The sequence below is a fragment of the Podarcis vaucheri genome, assembly GCF_965113315.1.
Source record: "Podarcis vaucheri genome assembly, chromosome: 13".
NCBI classification, from domain to species: domain Eukaryota; kingdom Metazoa; phylum Chordata; class Lepidosauria; order Squamata; family Lacertidae; genus Podarcis; species Podarcis vaucheri.
In genome coordinates, this window is record NC_138751.1 from 16,768,041 (window position 1) to 16,785,759 (window position 17,719).

The window sequence follows — 17,719 nt, forward strand, 5'->3', positions numbered from 1 at the left end:
TCCGAACAAAATTCCCATATGTTATGATGTCGCTCTAAATATTCTATCTCTACTGATACTCTCTCTCCTCCCCCCCACCGCCGGAATACTTCAAAGAGAACCTCTACAATTGGCTAAGGGCTTCGCCCTCAAGTGTTCCTCGTTCTTATTGGACGAATTTCGACGGAATTCCAATTGGCTGAAGCAGAGATTGCTATGGCAACGCGTGATTCCCCCAACCTTCTACACCCCGACAGCCAGAGATGGGGTTGGAGGGCTTCCAGCAGGTGAAAGGGGCGGGGGGAATTCAATAATATTCACGTGCAGGCCAATATTTCCCATTTTTACTTCGAACATATTGCTGGGGAAAGGGGGGAGGGCGACACGAGGCAGAAACTCAACTGGGACAGCTTTTGGCGCAGTAGAAATGGTGGTAGGAAACGCTTCGCCTGCCAAGTGCCTGCCTGTCGTGCAGCTGTTGAAATCACAGGGGTGTCTGTCAGGATTGGGAAGCAATCCTAATACCAAAAATTGTCAACGTTTCATAGTAAATAATAGTTATCTAGCAGTGGTAATAATAATAATCCATGCGGAAGTATAAGTTGTGATGATAAAATTAATAAAACTACTGGTATTAGAATAAAGTGCTGGGCCTAGGAGACTGGGTCAAAGTTTTACTTAGCCAGTAACTTAACCTCCTTAAACTCCTCACAGAGTAGTTGTGTGGATAAAATGAGGGTAAAACCCCATGCAATACCTAACCCAAGCATTGTAGAAGGTGGGTGGAATGTATGCACATGTGAAAAACTGCAACTAAAATACATGATTCAACTGAAATGCAGAGGCACAGAACTGCACAGTGTGGATTTCTTAGGAGGAGTCCGTTTTCTCCTATCAGTCAGAGAAACTTGGACTATCTGCCATCTGCCTCACATTTTGCATAAACCACCAACATAAATGAAAATTGATTATGGTAAATAAAAATGTTCTGTTTGACGAAAAAAATGATCTTATTTGAAATTATAGCAATATGGCTTTCAGCTTTAAATTGTGTACCCAACACTATTCAAAGCACACTCTAGCCAAGTAGAATTTCTTCCCATTGTGGCAAGATAATCTGCCACCAAATCTCATTGAAATCACCAGTAGTAATAATAGTAGTACTAGTAAAACATGCCTCTCCTGTATCAGCCTCTACAGGCACTGTAACTCTCCAGTGGCTTGACTTCACCCCCAAAGGCACATTCTTCTATTGTCTCTCGAAACAGACAGATGCCAGCAATAGTAGTATACAATTTGGTCATACAACAGAAAAAATATTTGTAAATTGATCCCTAACACTCCTACTCAAAAATTATTTCTGTTTTTCAGCCTCGGCCTCATAAGGCAAAGATATGCATGTGGTGAGTAACTGTTTATGTGTATTAATTTAGAAGAAGCATTAATTGCCACATCCTACCCCAGAATCAGCTGTATTTTGGTGCATGGCCTGAAAATCCTTGAATTTTGGCATTGCTGCATGTTTGATGCCCATTATACCTAAGACATTAAGAACATGAAGCTGTTTTTCAGGTTACTTGCTTTCCTTTGTTCTTCCTGTTCCAGGAAATATCTAGATGTTCACTCCATGGATTTAATCAACAAGGCTGGAACCACTGATGAACTGAAGAGGTGATGAGACATTAAGACTAAGAAACATTAGCCATGTCAGTCTCTTACCAAAACAAACATCTAAGTAAGAGTTACTGCTGAATAAACACATAGAGAATCAGGCTGCATTCAGGATGTTCCAGATAAAGGAACACATCCTAAATGCATAGAGACAGAGGGTAAAGTCCTCTAAATTTTAAAGAACCAGCATTGACTACTATAAGTACATATTTAACCAGACACTGTTTAAAGAGGTTACTAAGAATAGGTGGCTGGATATATCCAAGTCTGAAGAATCAAACTGGCAGTGAAATTTTAAAAACTTTGATCTATTCCCTCACTGTTCTCAGGTGCAGATTCATCTTATTGCAGATAGCTGTGCAAAATAAAGGCAGACTCCTACCAGTTAAAGGAAATAGTGATGATGGAAGAATTTTGTCATTCTCCCATCAAACAGGATTGTCTATACCTCCCTATTTCCCTTCTTCTCTGCAGCCTCCTCTCCAGACTCTTGGATTTGCAAGATTTCGAAACAAACCCACGCTCCACTATCTTATTGGATCTGTACTTCTACACCATCCAGTTCTGCCGGGAGCAGGGCTTCAACAGGGAACAGACCTCAGCCTTCTTCTCAATTGTGAAGGATGTACACGAGGCCTGTGTAGGTAAGCAAATGGATGTCAGAAGAGAGAAGGGAGTTTTGTGAATGGAAAAGAAGAATGAGGGGGGTGTGGGAAAATGTGACCACAGAAGCCTCATTGGGAGCAATGTGGCATTATAAAGAGTAGGATGCTGTCTTAAGTACACAGTTCCTTTAGGTTATTGTGAATGCCTGTTAGTGCTATAGTGATGCTGCCTTATCGTAAGGCAAAGAGGTGAGAGTAACACCCAGAGCCGGTCCTGTTGGCTGCCAGTTGGGGAACTGGGCTGTAGGAAAAGGGCTTGAGAAGAAGAACATGATGCTTCCACCTCCTTCTCCTGTAGAAACACCACTGCCCAATGTGGAGGAATGCTACAACTACTTCTCTGAACTTGTTTTTTGCCACTCCATTCGGGTAAGTGTGTCCAGACAGGGCAAAAATGATAACACAACCGAGATGTCATCCCTCCCCAATATTCCTTTTTACAGCACTGCGTATGTGGAAGGGAATGGCACACACACACAATCTTACCTATTTTTTCACACTTCTTTAGAGACCCCCCTTCAGCATTGATCTCTTCAATCAGAACCAGCTGGTGCGCCTAACAGACTACATGATCAACACCTACTTCCGCCACTACAAACTTTACAAATACGCTTTCACTCCACAGGTAAAAAATTGTCAGGGTTTGGGTGGATGGGAAGGAGCTGTCATGTCACCTTCCCATGCCATGGGAGGAAAGAGTTTGCAGGATCCTGGATGATTTATGTGTAGCACAATGGATTAAACATGGACTCTGATGCTCCCGTGGATTTTGGGGTGGGATCCAACATTGCCACTCAGCTTCCATCAGCGGAACAGGAAAGGAAGCAATTTCCAGCTATTCCAAAGGAGCAGCACAAGAGCTTCTGCTCTAGAGGATCCCCCAACCCTCTAGAGAAGGTATAGGGGGAGAAAATTGCTGAAGTTTGCTTCCTTCCCATTCCACTGACAGAAGTCTTACCATCAACCTGAGCAACACTGCTGGATACGGCCCTTTGTTTTTAAGAGCAAGGTACTTGCCTTTGTGGAAGCAGTGAAAAGCATCAAAATGTGACCAGAAACCAGCCAGCCAGTGAAATCAGTGGATCACTCCTCAGCAGCCACATGCTCATACATACCGGTCCCAAATCCTCTCTCTTCCCTAGGTGCGATTGGACATATCATTCACTTACATCGGGATGCCTGAACCAGAGCCCAAATATGAAGGTAAGTGTGGGCAGGCCCAGATCCCCCTCCCTCTGAGCACAACAGTGTAAGCTGGCTGTCATTCACCTGTATTGACAAGGATGGTAAAGGGGTGAAAAAGAAATTGGCCAGTCCTTCTAAATGAGGACATCTCCCGGAATAGAACAAGGGGAAGACAAAAGCTACATATAAATCTGTGGCAGAAGGTGGCTTTAAAGCAACTACCAAGAGGGTCCTACAGGCCCAAGAGAGTCTGTAGGAAAGGATACAACATCAAGAGTTGTTGCCCCCAATCCAACCTTTCCCCCCAAAGGGTTTTTATCATCTCTCTCTTCTACAGAAGCAGCAACTGAGGACTCAGAGGCAGCTTTGTCACCTCTGCAGGAGGATATGGACGAGACAGCTATTGCTGAAGAAAGTAAGAGAGAGTAGCTCAGTGGCTGGGGCTAGTGTGTAGTATCCAGGGTGAGCTAAAATGTCTCCCAGCTCAGATTTCATCTTAGTCATGAGGTCTTGGGTGAACCTCCCTCACTCCCTCTCTCTCTGCCCTTGGCTCCTCATCTGCAACCTGGGGATAGTTGCCCTACCCTACAGGCTTGTTGTAAAATCTACTGAGATTATGACCTTGCCTATGCATTGCACTAAGCCAAACCGTGGTGTAAACACGTGGTTCCCAGGGAAGAGCTTGCAGCCAGTTTGCTCCTCCCCAGCTATGTTTTTGTTGCCACACCACACTGAACTAAGCCAGTTTGGAGTGGCATGGCATCCAAAACCAGGCTTGTGCTTGAGCTCTCGTCAGGCTATCCGCAAGCTTTAACCAAGAACAAACTCGTGGTTTGTCTGAAAAGAGCTTAACCAGAAACCTGGGTTTAGACAACATGCTAAGCCAGACATTGGCTTAGCTCAACACAGTATTGAAAGAGGCTGAGGCAGAGCAATGCAGCCCAGGCCAGTATGCGGTAAGTGCTTCAACTGCTGCAAAAGTGCTATTTAAACGGTAAGTAGTGTATTCTTTTTTGGTGTGGGGGGCACTCCTGAACCCCAAAGTGGTAGCCTAGAGGCGAGTGCTCTCTCCCGCTTATTCTGCCTCCTCCTAGGTCCCACCGCTGTGCTGCGAGAGTACATTGCAAACCAGCTCAGCCAGGAGCTGACCATGCTGCGCCTTTCAGTAGATCAGCGCTTGAAGGCAACGGAGGACCAGTTTAATGCCAAGCTGCTCCAGCTGGAGAAGGGCCCGGGCAAGGGGGGTGCCAAGGGCAAGAAAAAATAAGCAGGTTGGGAGGCCAGAGAATTAGCTTTTTAGATTAGAATGTTGAGAGGTTATCAGGCCCCACCCATAAAGTATCTCATTCCTCAGAAATTGTGGAAATGAATAATAGTCAAAAGGGGGGTGGGCCAGATAGACCACACTTTTAAATGCCTTTTAGAAACCTGTTTTTCAGAAACTTTCTAGAGAAACTGTGATGTTAAGACATTAAAGAGCTTTCCAAACAATCGGTACCACTGTTGCACATCTTCTGTGTGTAGGATCCAGGCTGTATCTCCTCTCTCTCAGCCTGCTGCATTCCCCATCCGAAGCACTCAAACCATTGTATAGAGTAGGTCTCCTCACACCCTACTAGCAGAGCTGCTACACTTTGGGGGTGCTGTCTGAATTGGGGATGTGCGAGTATTGCAGGCATCATGCGTCCATGCCATCTCTCTCACTGGACCAGCTGCTGGAGTGAAACTGAAACACTGCCTTTCTTCAAATTTTCTCTTGAGTCCCTTTGACTCCCACTCTGTCCCACTCTTCTCAAGCTGAACTCTTTCCCCGTGGGTGCACACCCCTTCCAGCAGCAACAGGATACCCCCCACCCCCAAAACATTGAACACCCCTTGGATTTTTCGCAGGAGAAATTCAACTCTGTGCCCTCTCCCAACTGAAAGAATATGGCTGCTTCTTAGGAAGCAAAGAAAGCCAAAGTCCGGCATCAGTTTTGGTCACATTCCATTTTATTCTAATTGTGACATCACGGATGTGGAAAGATGGCACAACCAGGTGGAAAATAAAATACAATATAATCTACAGAGAAGGGTCGAGCCCAATTCCTGCTAGTAGGGAAAGGGAACTCTGTAATTTCCAATCCCAATCCACCCCCTTCCTCCCTGGACCACCCATACTGGCTATATGCAAGGATTGATCCCTCAGCAATGGTGAAATTGGCTGCTTTGAGGGGCAAGAGGTAGCAGGTCCCCTTACTGTGGGAAGAGATGCAAGGACAGAAAGTCCTTCTTCTGGCAACACACAGATAAACCTCCCTAATCCATACACATCTAACAATTCAGATGCTCTGTATTCTTGCCCTACACAGATATCGGGGCCCTTCCCAGGAATGTTAGGGGACCCTTAGTTTTCGACAGCCACAAACTCAGGAATTCTTTCCAGAAGGCAAAGAAGTCCTTGTTCCCCAAGAAATTGGACCCCCCTTCGCATGCAAGGATGATACCTCCCCACAGGAGGTACTTGCCGTTCCCCCAAGAAGAGATGGAAGGTGGTGGGACAGTTCTTGAAGTGGCTCCTGCCTCCCTTCTTCGTTCAGGGACCCAGTGATTCCGCAGTTGCACAGGGAGCAGCAACCGGGTGTTTAGTTGGGAGGGTCGTCCACCGCAGACGCAGGGGCTTCCTCCCCCTCTGTGCTGAGCAAGACCAGCTGGATGGCCTTGGGGACATTTTCAAAGAGGGCGGCCCGGTTCTGCTGCTCACCTTTCTTGACCCAGTGCCCATAGATGCGGAAGGCGCACGCATCAATCAACTTGCGCACCCCCTTGAGCGCATAGGGGTCGCACATGAGCACCTCCTTGGTGACCGGCCGCACCCGCCGGTAGTTGGAGACGATGCGGATAGAGGCCCGCACAGTCCATGCAAGAACCTATCGCGGGAAAGAGACGGGAATAGTGTCAATATGGGAAGTGAGACCTAGAAGGTTAGCAGGAGAGAACATCAGCACTTGCTGTGCCAGACTAAGACCCACCTGGTCCGGCATTCTTATTTATCAATTCACTTATTTAAATTATTGTAATCCACGCTTTCATAAAATATATCAAGGTGGCTTACAATGGAGAGAGTATAATAAAATCAGTGTAGAAGTATCAGTAAAACATCAGTAGATACTGGTTGGTTTACAAAAAAAAAGTTCCTATTGTGAAGAGGGGTCTAAACAGTAGTTTCCAGCAGACTGAAATAAGGCATTTTCCTGCCAAGCCTCTTCCGGATAAGTTCAGCAGGGCAGGGCCTAAAGGCACAACCTCCAGTTAAGGCCAAATGAAACCTCCAGATGTGTCCTGTTTGAGCAGAGCTTTCCAAACCGTGCATCGCGAGTCACGACATGTTGGTTTGTCAGCTGCAGTGTGTAGGTGTGTCGCACAAGCGCTCCCCACACTCCTCCCGGGGATGGAAAGGGGTTAGTTTAACCTCCGGTTTGCTAGTAAAACTGAATTACTGTCACAACATGATGCATATCTTAAAAGTGTATCACCAACATGAAATGTTTGGAAAACACTGTCAAAGAGGATCTCCGTGATCAAGGGGGAGTATAATGCATGAGACCATCCTGAACGTACTTTGCACCCAAGTTGTTTAGGGCTTTGTGAATTAACACAAGGACCGTGAACCTGGCCTGGTAGCAAATCAACCACTTCTTCAGTGTGGCTTCTGGGAAGTCAACAAATGGGACATAATTGCAACAGCCCTCTCTCCTTCTCCTGCTCCTCAGCAAGTGGTATTGAGAGACATGCTGCTACCTCTGATCCCATATTACAAAGCAGTCATGACCACTACCTATTGATAGACACCCTCCATTAATCAGTGACAAAGGACAATGGAAGAAACACATGGAAAGACTCACAAAGTTTCAGGAGCATTACCAGAAAGCTATAAAGCACCAGCGTTGAAAGGAGATGATCAAATTGGAAAGGGGGATGCACACAAACTGACTAAGAAGCCCTAATTGATCCATCATACTGGTTTTGGTCAATTCACTGATTACATTGGGGGGGGGGAAATGGTATGAAGGAAAAAAACACATTGTTTTTAGAAAACGCTTGCACATGTTGCAGCAGGAACCACCTTAGAATAAATGTTTCCTCCTGTGTGGGAAACATTTGCATGGCAGGAGGATCAAGAGACTTGCCCTGAATGCATGGTGCGGATTGAAGAGCCGGCGTTTACGGCCGCCGTACTGCTGGAAGAAGGGGTGCTGCAAGGCCTGCTGAGCTGTCAACCGTTCTTCTGGATCCACCTGCAGCAGTCGTGAGATCTGCCAAACACACACACACACAGAGTTGGACAAGAGACATTTGGGGGAGAGGGCATATATTTGGCGCCCAATATAGAAGGCTGAGCAATTCAGGGGCAAATAATAATAATAATAATAATCTGTTTTCATCCCACCCTTCCTGCAAGAAGCTCAATACAGCATGAACAGTTCTCACACTGCAAGCTAAGTTAGGCTGGGAGATAGGGTCAAAGTCTTCCAATGAGTTTCGTGGCTAAATGGATATTTGAACCAGGATCTCCTCCGGTCCTACTCTGATACTCTCTAACCAATACACGCTGACTTTATCGCTTAGTTGTGAGTTTTTCCACAGACTCTCACTTCTCCAGCTCCCTCTGTCAGTCTACTTTGCCAAACACTTCATGTCACTAGCTGCCAATCTGGGCCTTTGTTTCTGCAATGGAATCTTGTTTTTTAAACCTGCCAATTAGGGCAGAGGTGAAAGTACTGGAAGCCTCAGGCGATGATCTATTATCATGGGCAACAATCGCTGGGATCTCTTCTACCCCACTGTCGCCACATTTCAAGACATGAATCTTAAAGCTGAGAAAAGCAGAAAAAGAATTGTTAATCCTGAGAATGTTGGTTCTCTTTCTAAAGGGAAAAACAAGATTTTAGTTCTCAAGGCCTAGAAGATACATTTTGAAACTATAGAGGCTGCTGAAATATGTGACGCTTGAATTGGGAAACAAATAGGATTTTATGAGGTAAAGGGCAGGGATCCCTGTGTTACTCTTTGGTCCTCCCCATAACAAGCAAAAACAGAATACTGTAAAATATACAAACAGGCTTGAAATGTGTAACACAGATGTAAAGATACTGGATTTTTTTAAAGCAGAGATTAAATGTAAGAAGGTTGTTACAATAGCAGTATTTGATATAAAAATGGTTAATTGTGTGAAGAAGCAGGGAAAACCAGCATTTTGTTTCTGGCTGAAGTCAGACAATATATAATGTATGTGGATTCAGCTGGCACACTTGCCAGGAAGGAGCTAGTTTCAAAATACCAGATTTGGCTCCATACTTGCTAGGTTTACAGTTAATGGCAGTTAGCTGTGGACTCTACCTTTTATTAGGGTCAAGTGAATTGAAAAAGTCAAATGGTGATAGGTCCTTTCGTGGACATTCCGTTCGAATGATTGGTCCAGTGAGGACTCAGAACTCCAGAAAGAACCCAATGATTGGCCAGAGGGAGTAAATATAAGGGCAGACACAGCATTCTTTGGGAGCAGTTGGTCAGGAGACTAGAGAGAGTCGGAAGGTGAGCTTGGAACCACAGGAGACAGGGGCTGAGGGAGGCTAGCCAGGAGCGGTGTTTTCCAGGATGGTGTCTGACCAGAGTTGCCAGCAGCTGACAGTGGGCCTCAGGAAGCAGAAAGACTTCAGAGGCAGCACCATCATGGCTGAGTCTTCAAGCACCAGACCAGAAGAGAGATTTCTGAAGAAAACTGAATCAAGCCAATCAGGGGGTGAGCAGGAGTCTCAAGAGATGGGAGTTCAGTCTGACTAACAGGTGAGACACCCTTAACTACCTTGTGCTCTTTCAGTATTACCCTGACCAGAGCAGCGGATAAATGGAGATCTGTCTATTAGGTCGGCATAGGGATGAGAACTAGGACAATTATGTAGCAACCTCTTTTGTGCCAACGCCAGATTTAAAGTAGAAGTAACATATTTTAGCAATCATCAAACTATGTTGTTAAATAAATACCTGCATTAAAGCTATGATTTTATATTAAATAAGCTTTAATGCCTATTTGTTTAACACAAGCCTCCAGCTCCATTTGTGCCATGCCTCTAATCCGCTACTCCATGTAGTAAAAGGTTAAAGCAACCAGCTGGAATTAAATAGTGGCAGCTATGAAGTAAAAAGTAGGTACACTGTATATAAACTGCATGAGACAGGGATCCTATAGGATTTAATAAGAAATTGGTGGGAAAGCAAATCCCAGTTGGGCCCAGCCGGTAAGATCCTTCACAATACCACATTGCAGAACTCTCTTTTCTGGGCACAGATGTTTCCTAAAAGGAGATGTTGAATGTACATGTAGCTCAAGTTGTGTTACAAGAGATGGGATTTTCACCATCTTACCAGATCTTTGACTGTGTCGGACCGGTCATCCCACTCAGGGGAGCCAAACTGGTATCGCCCTTCCATGATCATCCGAAGCATCAGCATCTGCTTACGGTGCCAGAAAGGAGGAGAGCCAGCCAAGAGGGTGAAAAAGATGACTCCACAGGCCCAACTTCAGGGAAAGGAGGAGAGAGCTTTATTTCCTGCACCCTTTTCCCAAACACCAAAATTGGAGAACAGCAAAGCAGAAAGACTAAGGAATATTGGCCGAAGAAGCACCCTATACAATTAGTGTAGCTTTTGGGAATCTTGGGGGGGGGGTGTTATTTATTTATTTATTTATTTAAAATTACCGTGCTTTATTCTTGGGGAACTGTCAAAATATTGTTCCCATTCAAAACAACAACAACACAAAACCCAGTCCATATTTTGCCTCCAGACTCAAGTATGTAAGCGCATGCAAAATCTTGTCAATGGGTGTAGTAGTTCTGCCAACTATAGAATATGATGGTAGAGTTCCAAGCTACTTTCAAATAGTGACTGTGTGGTGAGTAACAAGAGGACAGAGGGACAGAACCTGGGGAGAGAACAACTGATTCCCCCCCTCCCATTCCCTTGGGCAAAAGAGCAGCGAGTAGACACCTCTCTCTCAAAACAGGTATAAAGACCCAGCTGAGCTTTGGATCTTGTCATGGAACTTCCTTCACCCCTCCTTCCCAAAAAACTATCCCTCCGCCAAGGGGGACAGGTGTTAGCTAGATGTCACTTACAGGTCCACTTCCTTTCCATAACCAGGGTGGGTTTCGTCCATGGAGCATTTCAGGATCTCTGGGGCCAGGTAGCCAGGGGTCCCACACAGCTCTAAGGAAGGAGTTGGAAATTACAGAGGTGCATAAGGTTTGGTGCCCAAGAATCTCAAATCAAGAGTCACTGCTAGCAGGAGCTGTGTAAGTCAGACCAGCCACCCTGCTCACAGCAGAATCACAGAATCTGTCGTGTTGGAAGGGGCCACAAGAGTCATCTAGTCCAACCCCCTGCAGTGCAGGAATATTTTGCCCAACGTGGGGCTTGAACCCACAACCTAGAGATTAAAAATCTCATGCTCCACTGACTGAGCTATCAATGAGCTGGTCTGCCCTACAGAGACCTGTACTCAGACTGGCCCATGCCCACCTCGCAGCTTCTCCCCTGGCTTCAGGTGGCAGGAAAAGCCAAAATCCGAGAGTTTGATGTTCAGCTGGTCATCCATGAGGATATTCTCGGGCTTGAGATCTCGATGGATGATATTATTGGCATGAAGGTAGCTCACGGCGTCCAAGAGGGCTCGCATGATACACCTGAAAGAAGAGAGACACAAGCTGAAGGAGCCGCCACTTATCAGATCACCACAGAAAAACAGCTGGAGCCGAGCCAAGAGAGCTTCTGCCTCCCCAGGTCCAGCAGAGGGGACGGCACATTACCTGGTCTCCTTCTCGCTGAGGGTCACCTTCTCCGTAAGGTAGTCAAAGAGCTCCCCGCGTCTCATCCTGTCAGGGGAATGTGAGATGGGGTAAATCCACATGCATTGGGGGTGGCATGGAGGAGAAGAAGAAGAGTTTGGATTTGATATCCCGCTTTATCACTACTCTCAAAGTGGCTAACATTCTCCTTTCTCTTCCTCCCCCACAACAAACACTCTGTGAGCTGAGTGGGGCTGAGAGACTTCAGAGAAGTGTGACTGGCCCAAGGTCACTCAGCAGCTGCATGTGGAGGAGCGGGGAAGCGAACCCGGTTCACCAGATTACGAGTCTACCGCTCTTAACCACTACACCACACTGGCTCTCCCCATCTCCCCTTCCTACGCACTTACAATGTCTCACTAAAATACCTCTACTTATCTACACTGAAGAGGAAATTCAGAGGCACAACAGCAAGCACACAGGCATTGTGGGTTTGAAAGCAACACCACTTCAGCCCACAAGGGTTGGGAAGCCTAGCAGCAGAAATCCACTGCCTCTGTCAACTTCCCTTTTCAACGACTATTATGGCTCTTCCTTCCACCCAGCTGCCTCTCTGAGGGTGGCTTCACACATTACTTCTCAAAACCAGAATGATCGCCATCTTGGAAGAAGAGGGCCTGTAACATGCAATGGGAAAGTACGTCTCTCTATTTTTCCTTTTAATCCTTCTTGGGAGGGTCAAGACCCACAACAGCTACAAGGGTGTTTCCCATCTTGGTGAGAACAGGGTGGATCAGCACTCCTCTTTTCAATAGCTTGTTACTTACAAGTCAAACACCAGGAACATGAAGGCAGATGACTCATAGGAATCTATCAGAGTAACTAGAGAGGGAGAGAGAGAGGAGGAGAAAGAGGGGGATTAGATTATACAGTTCGAGAGCTGATTGCTTCACCGATGTAAAATGGCAGGAAACAGCTCCAGCTCAGTGCCTAGAGACAGGCAGCTACAATGAAAGAGAGCATGGCCACAGTTTTATTGTGCTAACAGTGCTGTGTAGCTTTAGGAATGGGGGAATCTACCGCCCTCCAGCACGGCCAATGGTAACAAATTATGAGAGCTAAAGTCCCACAGCTTATGGGAGGCGGTCACAGGTTAGACACTGCTGAAGTAGGCAATGGGGGGGTGTTCATCCCTTTCAGCAGTAGGGTAGGAGAGCTGCGGGGAAATCACATTTGGCAAACCAATGCGCCCCTTTGGTTTCAGATGGTACATGGCTAGGTGAGTCTAAAAAGCCCAGGACACAAATTTTCATGACCTCCTATCGGCTGTGGTGGCTCATTTACCAGAAGTAATGTCTTTACTGTTAACTCTGGAATGTATACTCTATTCTGACCAAACTAAGACTCCTGATGTATATTTTGCTCTCGCTCTTCTGTCAATTGACCAAATTGCCGCTCCCCAACAGACCACCCTTTGCTCCTTTCAACCCCCCCCCTTCCCACTTTGCTACATTCCACACTCCCAGCAATCTCCTGCTCCCCACCCCAATGCAAACCCTAAACATGGTTTCCTCCATTCCGACAACAATTAAGGGCAGGGCAATTCTCATTACCAGTCCGCATAGCCAGCAGTCAAGGATTATGGAATTGGCAGCTCAAAAACATCCAGAGTGTCACAGGTTCCCCACCCCTGATTTAGGAGTGTGCAGGATGAGACCACACAATGATTAAGGAAGTAGAGATGGGCACAGATGCCAACATGGTTGCTGTGAATGTTGAGATCATCAATATGGTGGAAGGCCTAGATGCTGGGGGGGGGTTCATTTGGGGGCAACTATACAATATAAAATTACATTTGAGAAAATACTAGGGTTTCAGTAGGAGGCCCAAATATTGGGATGCACATTTGGGTTACAGAGTTGCTGGGCTGGGTGGATAGTCACTCACTGATGTAGGGGTGTCCAGAGACCTGGCGCAGGATTTCAATCTCTTTGCCTGTCGATAAGCGCACTTCCTCGAGCTGCTGTGGGGTCATGCGTTCCGGAGTAACCTCAATAATCTTCACTGCATACTCCTGGCCTGTCTGCTTGTGTATGCAGCGCCGGACCACGCTGCTGACACCCCTGCAGAGGAGCAGAGATGAACAAACAGCAAGAGAGACATCAAGTTTCTAAAAAATATTGGCTCCACAGTGGGGAAGAAATGTAGGACAGAGGTTGGAAAGCCATAACTCCTCCAGATGTTCTGGACTACAATTCCCATCATCCCTTATTATTGGCCATGCTGGCTGCTGGGAGCTGAAGTCCAACAATATATGGAGGGAAACAGTTTATCCACTTGTAGTGTAATGGGTCCCCATCCCAGCACATCATTCAATCCATGATTATCCGCCCCCATCCTGACCCACTCCTCACCTGCCAATTACATCCTTGGGGTCATATTTCTGGTAGAACTCTTTGGCTCCAGCCCAGTCCGGAAGCTCATCTTCTAGACCCACGTCCCGGGTCATCCTATTGTAGATGTGGAATGCTCTGGATCAAGAGCTGAAAAGCAAAGGGTGATGGCATCAGTGATATTTAGACAGCTGAATACTTCAAACACCAGCTCCCCAAGAAGAGACATTTTGAAAGGTCAACATGGAAGGTGGAATGCAAGGAATGCAACACAGCAGTTGGAGAGCTAAGAAGGGCAGTAAACATAAGAGGCAAAGGATGTCTGATGTAAGGGGAGGCAGGTAGAGACATGCCAATTACCACGCCACTTTCAGGGGAGTTGTGGAAGAGCTAAAGGAGAATGACCCAGTCTTGGTCATCACTGGGCAATAGCCACTGGTAGGGCATAGCTGACAATTTCATCAGACACATTTCAGCCATCAAGTTATCAAGGCCTCCGACACAAAATCACAGGTCATGAAGCTTCCTCCCTTTAGATCAGGGGTGTCAAACTCAAATTCATCGGGGGCCGCATCAGCAGTTTGGTCACCCTCAAAGGGCCGGTTGTATCTGTAGGACTATGTAAAGGACATGTAAAGTGGAGGTTTCCTGTGTAGAACGGCCGGCGCCGCTAGAGGGCAGACGTTCTCTGGCTTGTAGGCTGCCGCGCATACGCTGAAGAGGCGGCTTTCTTGTGTCAAAAAAAAAAAAGCGAGAATAAAAGGTGAAGGCTGGCGGCCGGCAGCGGCTACACGGGCCACATGACAAGGTCTGGCGGGCCGGATTCGGCCCGCGGGCCTTGTGTTTGACACCTGTGCTTTAGATCATCAAACTAATCAAAATCAACAAGTTGGAGGACTGCAATGTGGCTGCATCAGATTTCCCCAAACAGGGAAGAAAAAGACCAAATAGCCTGAAACAGTGCTCTGGCACAACCACAATGACAGGTTTATTGCTGCCTTGAGGATATAACTACAGCAAGACTGCAGGGGGGAGTAGATTGCAGAACTGATCTAAGGGAGATTGCTCTTCAAATGTCAGGCGTGAATGGTGCAGCTTATATCCTTTATTTTCCATCCTCATACTGTAGCAATTCTTATTCTTTCTTCCTCCAAGCAACTTGGGACCAACATTTCAACTGCCTTATAACCCTGTGAGGTTAAGCTATGCTAAACCCCACAGAGAATATGAACTCAGATCTCTCTGCAATACGGCTGCCATCCAAAACATCCTGACTGCCACTGTGGAGCTTCATTTCAAACAAATATGCATAGGATTGTTCAATAGCCATCTACTACATCCCCATGACTCTCATATCTCTTTAGTCCTTCAAAATAGATCCTTACAACCATGAATTTGAAACAATACACTGCAATTACATCTCCTGGGTATCAATACAAATTAGGAAAATAAAAAGAGCCTACTGGGTTGGACCAATGATCTGGCCATCATCCTGTTCTCATAGTGGCCAGCCGTATGCCTATGAGAAGCCTGCAAGCAGGACCTGAGAACATCCTGCAGTTTATAGCAGCTGGTATTCAGGATCTCACTGCTTCTGATCATGGAAGCAGAGTATAGCCAAATAAGAATAGTTGAAGGGAACCTTTTTTTCAGCCACATTCCCTTCTAGACAAGCTTCTGGGGGCTACATGCCCCATGCGGGGCTGGACAGGGCCAAACACAAAAGTAGGAGGGGCAACAAGTGTCAATATAACCTTTGACCATTAGGCTACTTCCTACACACACTCACACACCCCTCTACCCTCCATTCAGGGAAGCAAAGAGTTCTAGGACACATTCCAGCCAGGCAAAACCATTCAAGGAGTGTGCAAAGCAAGGCCCATAAGGGGTGTGGCTGGGGAGAGTCCTGAGGGCCAGACAGAGGTTGGGAGGGCTAGAAGACCACATTCAGCCCCTGAGCATGAGGTCTCCCACCCCTGAAGCAGAATAAACATGCACTGGCAACAGGCTTGGCAGGATAGATTTTATCATCCAGATTGTGCATAGGAGCATATCACAACCCCTATTAAACAAGTATGGTACATCCCTACTAAACAATCCCTATTACATTATCTGGAGTGTATAACCCCTTCTACAAGATCAAACCCATAATACCCCTCATTCTTTCCCCATCCCAGGACTTCCCCTTCTAAAAACATCTGCAATACTGGACCACCTTGAAGGACTGGTGTAAGGATGACTAAGACAGCCCTTCGTTCATTATATAAATAACCAACGTTTAAACTATTATACTATAATCTATGCAGCGGCTGAGACAAGATACCCATGCTGTTTATCCTGGAAGTCCCCTTCCCAAGTCTCAATTCAGAGCCACGCAGAGGTGGGAAATGCACTCTGTTTATACTCAGAGGCACTCTGTCCGTAGATTTCAGAACCGTGGCCTAGCACTGTCAACAGGTTCCGGGGCTCATAAGAGCCCCAGGGCGAAATGAAGCCTTGCCTACCGGTCCAGCCCTTCCGAGTCGCCTCCCCTTCCTCTCTCCAGAGGGATTCCACACGCCGCCCCGCCCCGCCCCGCCCCGCCCGCGCACGCGGAGGGACTCCCCGAGATCCTCACCCGGCAGCGCCGTTGCTGGATGCGAGTGAATGACCCCCACCTGCAGCCGGCGACTCCCAGGCTCCGCCTCCTCTTCTCTCTGATTGGTCCGTTGCGTTCCAGAGGCGCGGCCGGGCAGTAGCACCAATCGGCGAAAGGAGAAAACAGGGTGTGTCGAGACGGAGGAAGGCCGGCATCCAGTGAGTGGACGGATGGAGAGGGAGCCCTGTCAGCGGCAGTAACCAATCAGCGCTAAGGTGAAGAAATATGGGGCGGGGATTAAAAGAGGAAGCGGCTGTTTCCGAACGGCAGCAGGGGAGGGGAGAATGCTCAGCCAATGAGCAAAGCCACGGAAGGGCGAGCAAAAGAAGCGCGTTATTGACAGGCGAGTTGACCCATCGGCTGCTCATTTTGAGCAACAGCGCTGAGGGGAGGAGCTCAGAATCCGAAGGCTGGGGAAGACAGCGGCCAATCGCGATCGGAAGTGGGCGGGAGCAGAACATTGGGGTTATTCAGGGTTTCATAATCGCGATACTAAAGGTCAGGATGAGGTCATTTCTACTACTTTCCCTCCTTCGGTTATTTGTTATGCAATGACACAATAAACACCCCCCAAAACGGAAAATACACTAGGGTCTCTCTACGGAGCAGGAGGGAATTTGTGCATTTTATTACTATCTCCATAAACTGCTGCCTCTTGTCTCCTGGGTGGTCCTTTCGTGTCTTTCAGTTTGGGACAAATCAGGAGTTTGGCTGTGAACAAAACAAGATGATAATGATGATGATTCCATCTTTCCTCCAAGGAGCTCGAGGCAGTACATATTTCCTGCCTGCCTCCTCTTCCGCTCTTCACAACAGTCTTGTGAAGGGAGTTCTGGCTGACAGATAATGACCCGCCCAAGTCACTCATCTGCTCATCATGGATGATTAAGCATTTGAACCTGTGTCTCCTGACCCATCATTTTAACCTCAACTTCACAGTTGGTCTTCGGGTTTCCTGCACCGAATCAATTGCTCCATCCCATGACATCCATAGGGGAAGAAAATCCCTCCAGTAGGACACCCAGTCGCCCAGAGGCAGCTACACAAAGTGTAAAAGGATTCCTTGGGCCAAAAGGCTTTCCCTCTCCTTCTGCATATGCGAAGTCAAGCTACATGGCCTCTCCTCCACCCCAAATTTTGCCCTGACAAAGATGTGATCTCTTAACATGCAGTAAGAATCGCTCACTCTCTTCATAAGGTGGGAGGGAGGTGGTTATTGGCTGGTTGTTTTTATCATGTATTTTTAGCTTGTGAACCAACCTGAGATCTGTGGATGAAGGGCAGTATACAAATTTAATGTAAATAAATAACAAATGCCAGGTACAGTTATATCCGTTGTCTGACCAGCATCTGCCAGTAGTG

At 46.9% G+C, this 17,719-nt stretch overlaps 2 protein-coding genes across 3 annotated transcripts; one reads left to right on the top strand and one right to left on the bottom strand.

Annotated features, from left to right (window-relative positions):
• Positions 1 to 102: 102 nt before the first annotated feature.
• On the top strand, positions 103 to 4,991 carry CFAP119 (cilia and flagella associated protein 119). Its single transcript, XM_082194623.1, has 9 exons — positions 103 to 266; positions 1,351 to 1,382; positions 1,585 to 1,650; positions 2,125 to 2,294; positions 2,614 to 2,684; positions 2,824 to 2,940; positions 3,458 to 3,518; positions 3,838 to 3,915; positions 4,595 to 4,991. The coding sequence occupies exons 1-9, from the start codon at positions 243 to 245 to the stop codon at positions 4,765 to 4,767; spliced, it is 792 nt and encodes a 263-aa protein (XP_082050749.1). The 5' UTR covers positions 103 to 242; the 3' UTR covers positions 4,768 to 4,991.
• A 479-nt stretch (positions 4,992 to 5,470) lies between these two features.
• On the bottom strand, positions 5,471 to 16,473 carry PHKG2 (phosphorylase kinase catalytic subunit gamma 2). 2 transcript variants are annotated; one of them, XM_082194621.1, is made up of 10 exons: positions 16,337 to 16,473; positions 13,741 to 13,869; positions 13,274 to 13,449; positions 12,154 to 12,208; positions 11,348 to 11,413; positions 11,061 to 11,224; positions 10,658 to 10,748; positions 9,906 to 10,059; positions 7,670 to 7,795; positions 5,471 to 6,409 (listed from the first exon to the last, which is right to left on the bottom strand). In XM_082194621.1, exons 2-10 carry the CDS (start codon positions 13,833 to 13,835, stop codon positions 6,125 to 6,127), a joined length of 1,212 nt encoding a protein of 403 aa, XP_082050747.1. In that variant the 5' UTR covers positions 13,836 to 13,869; positions 16,337 to 16,473; the 3' UTR covers positions 5,471 to 6,124. The 2 variants fall into 2 exon arrangements, with proteins under 2 accessions (XP_082050747.1, XP_082050748.1); XM_082194622.1 differs by lacking the exon at positions 16,337 to 16,473 and adding an exon at positions 16,043 to 16,213.
• Between the last annotated feature and the right edge of the window lie 1,246 nt (positions 16,474 to 17,719).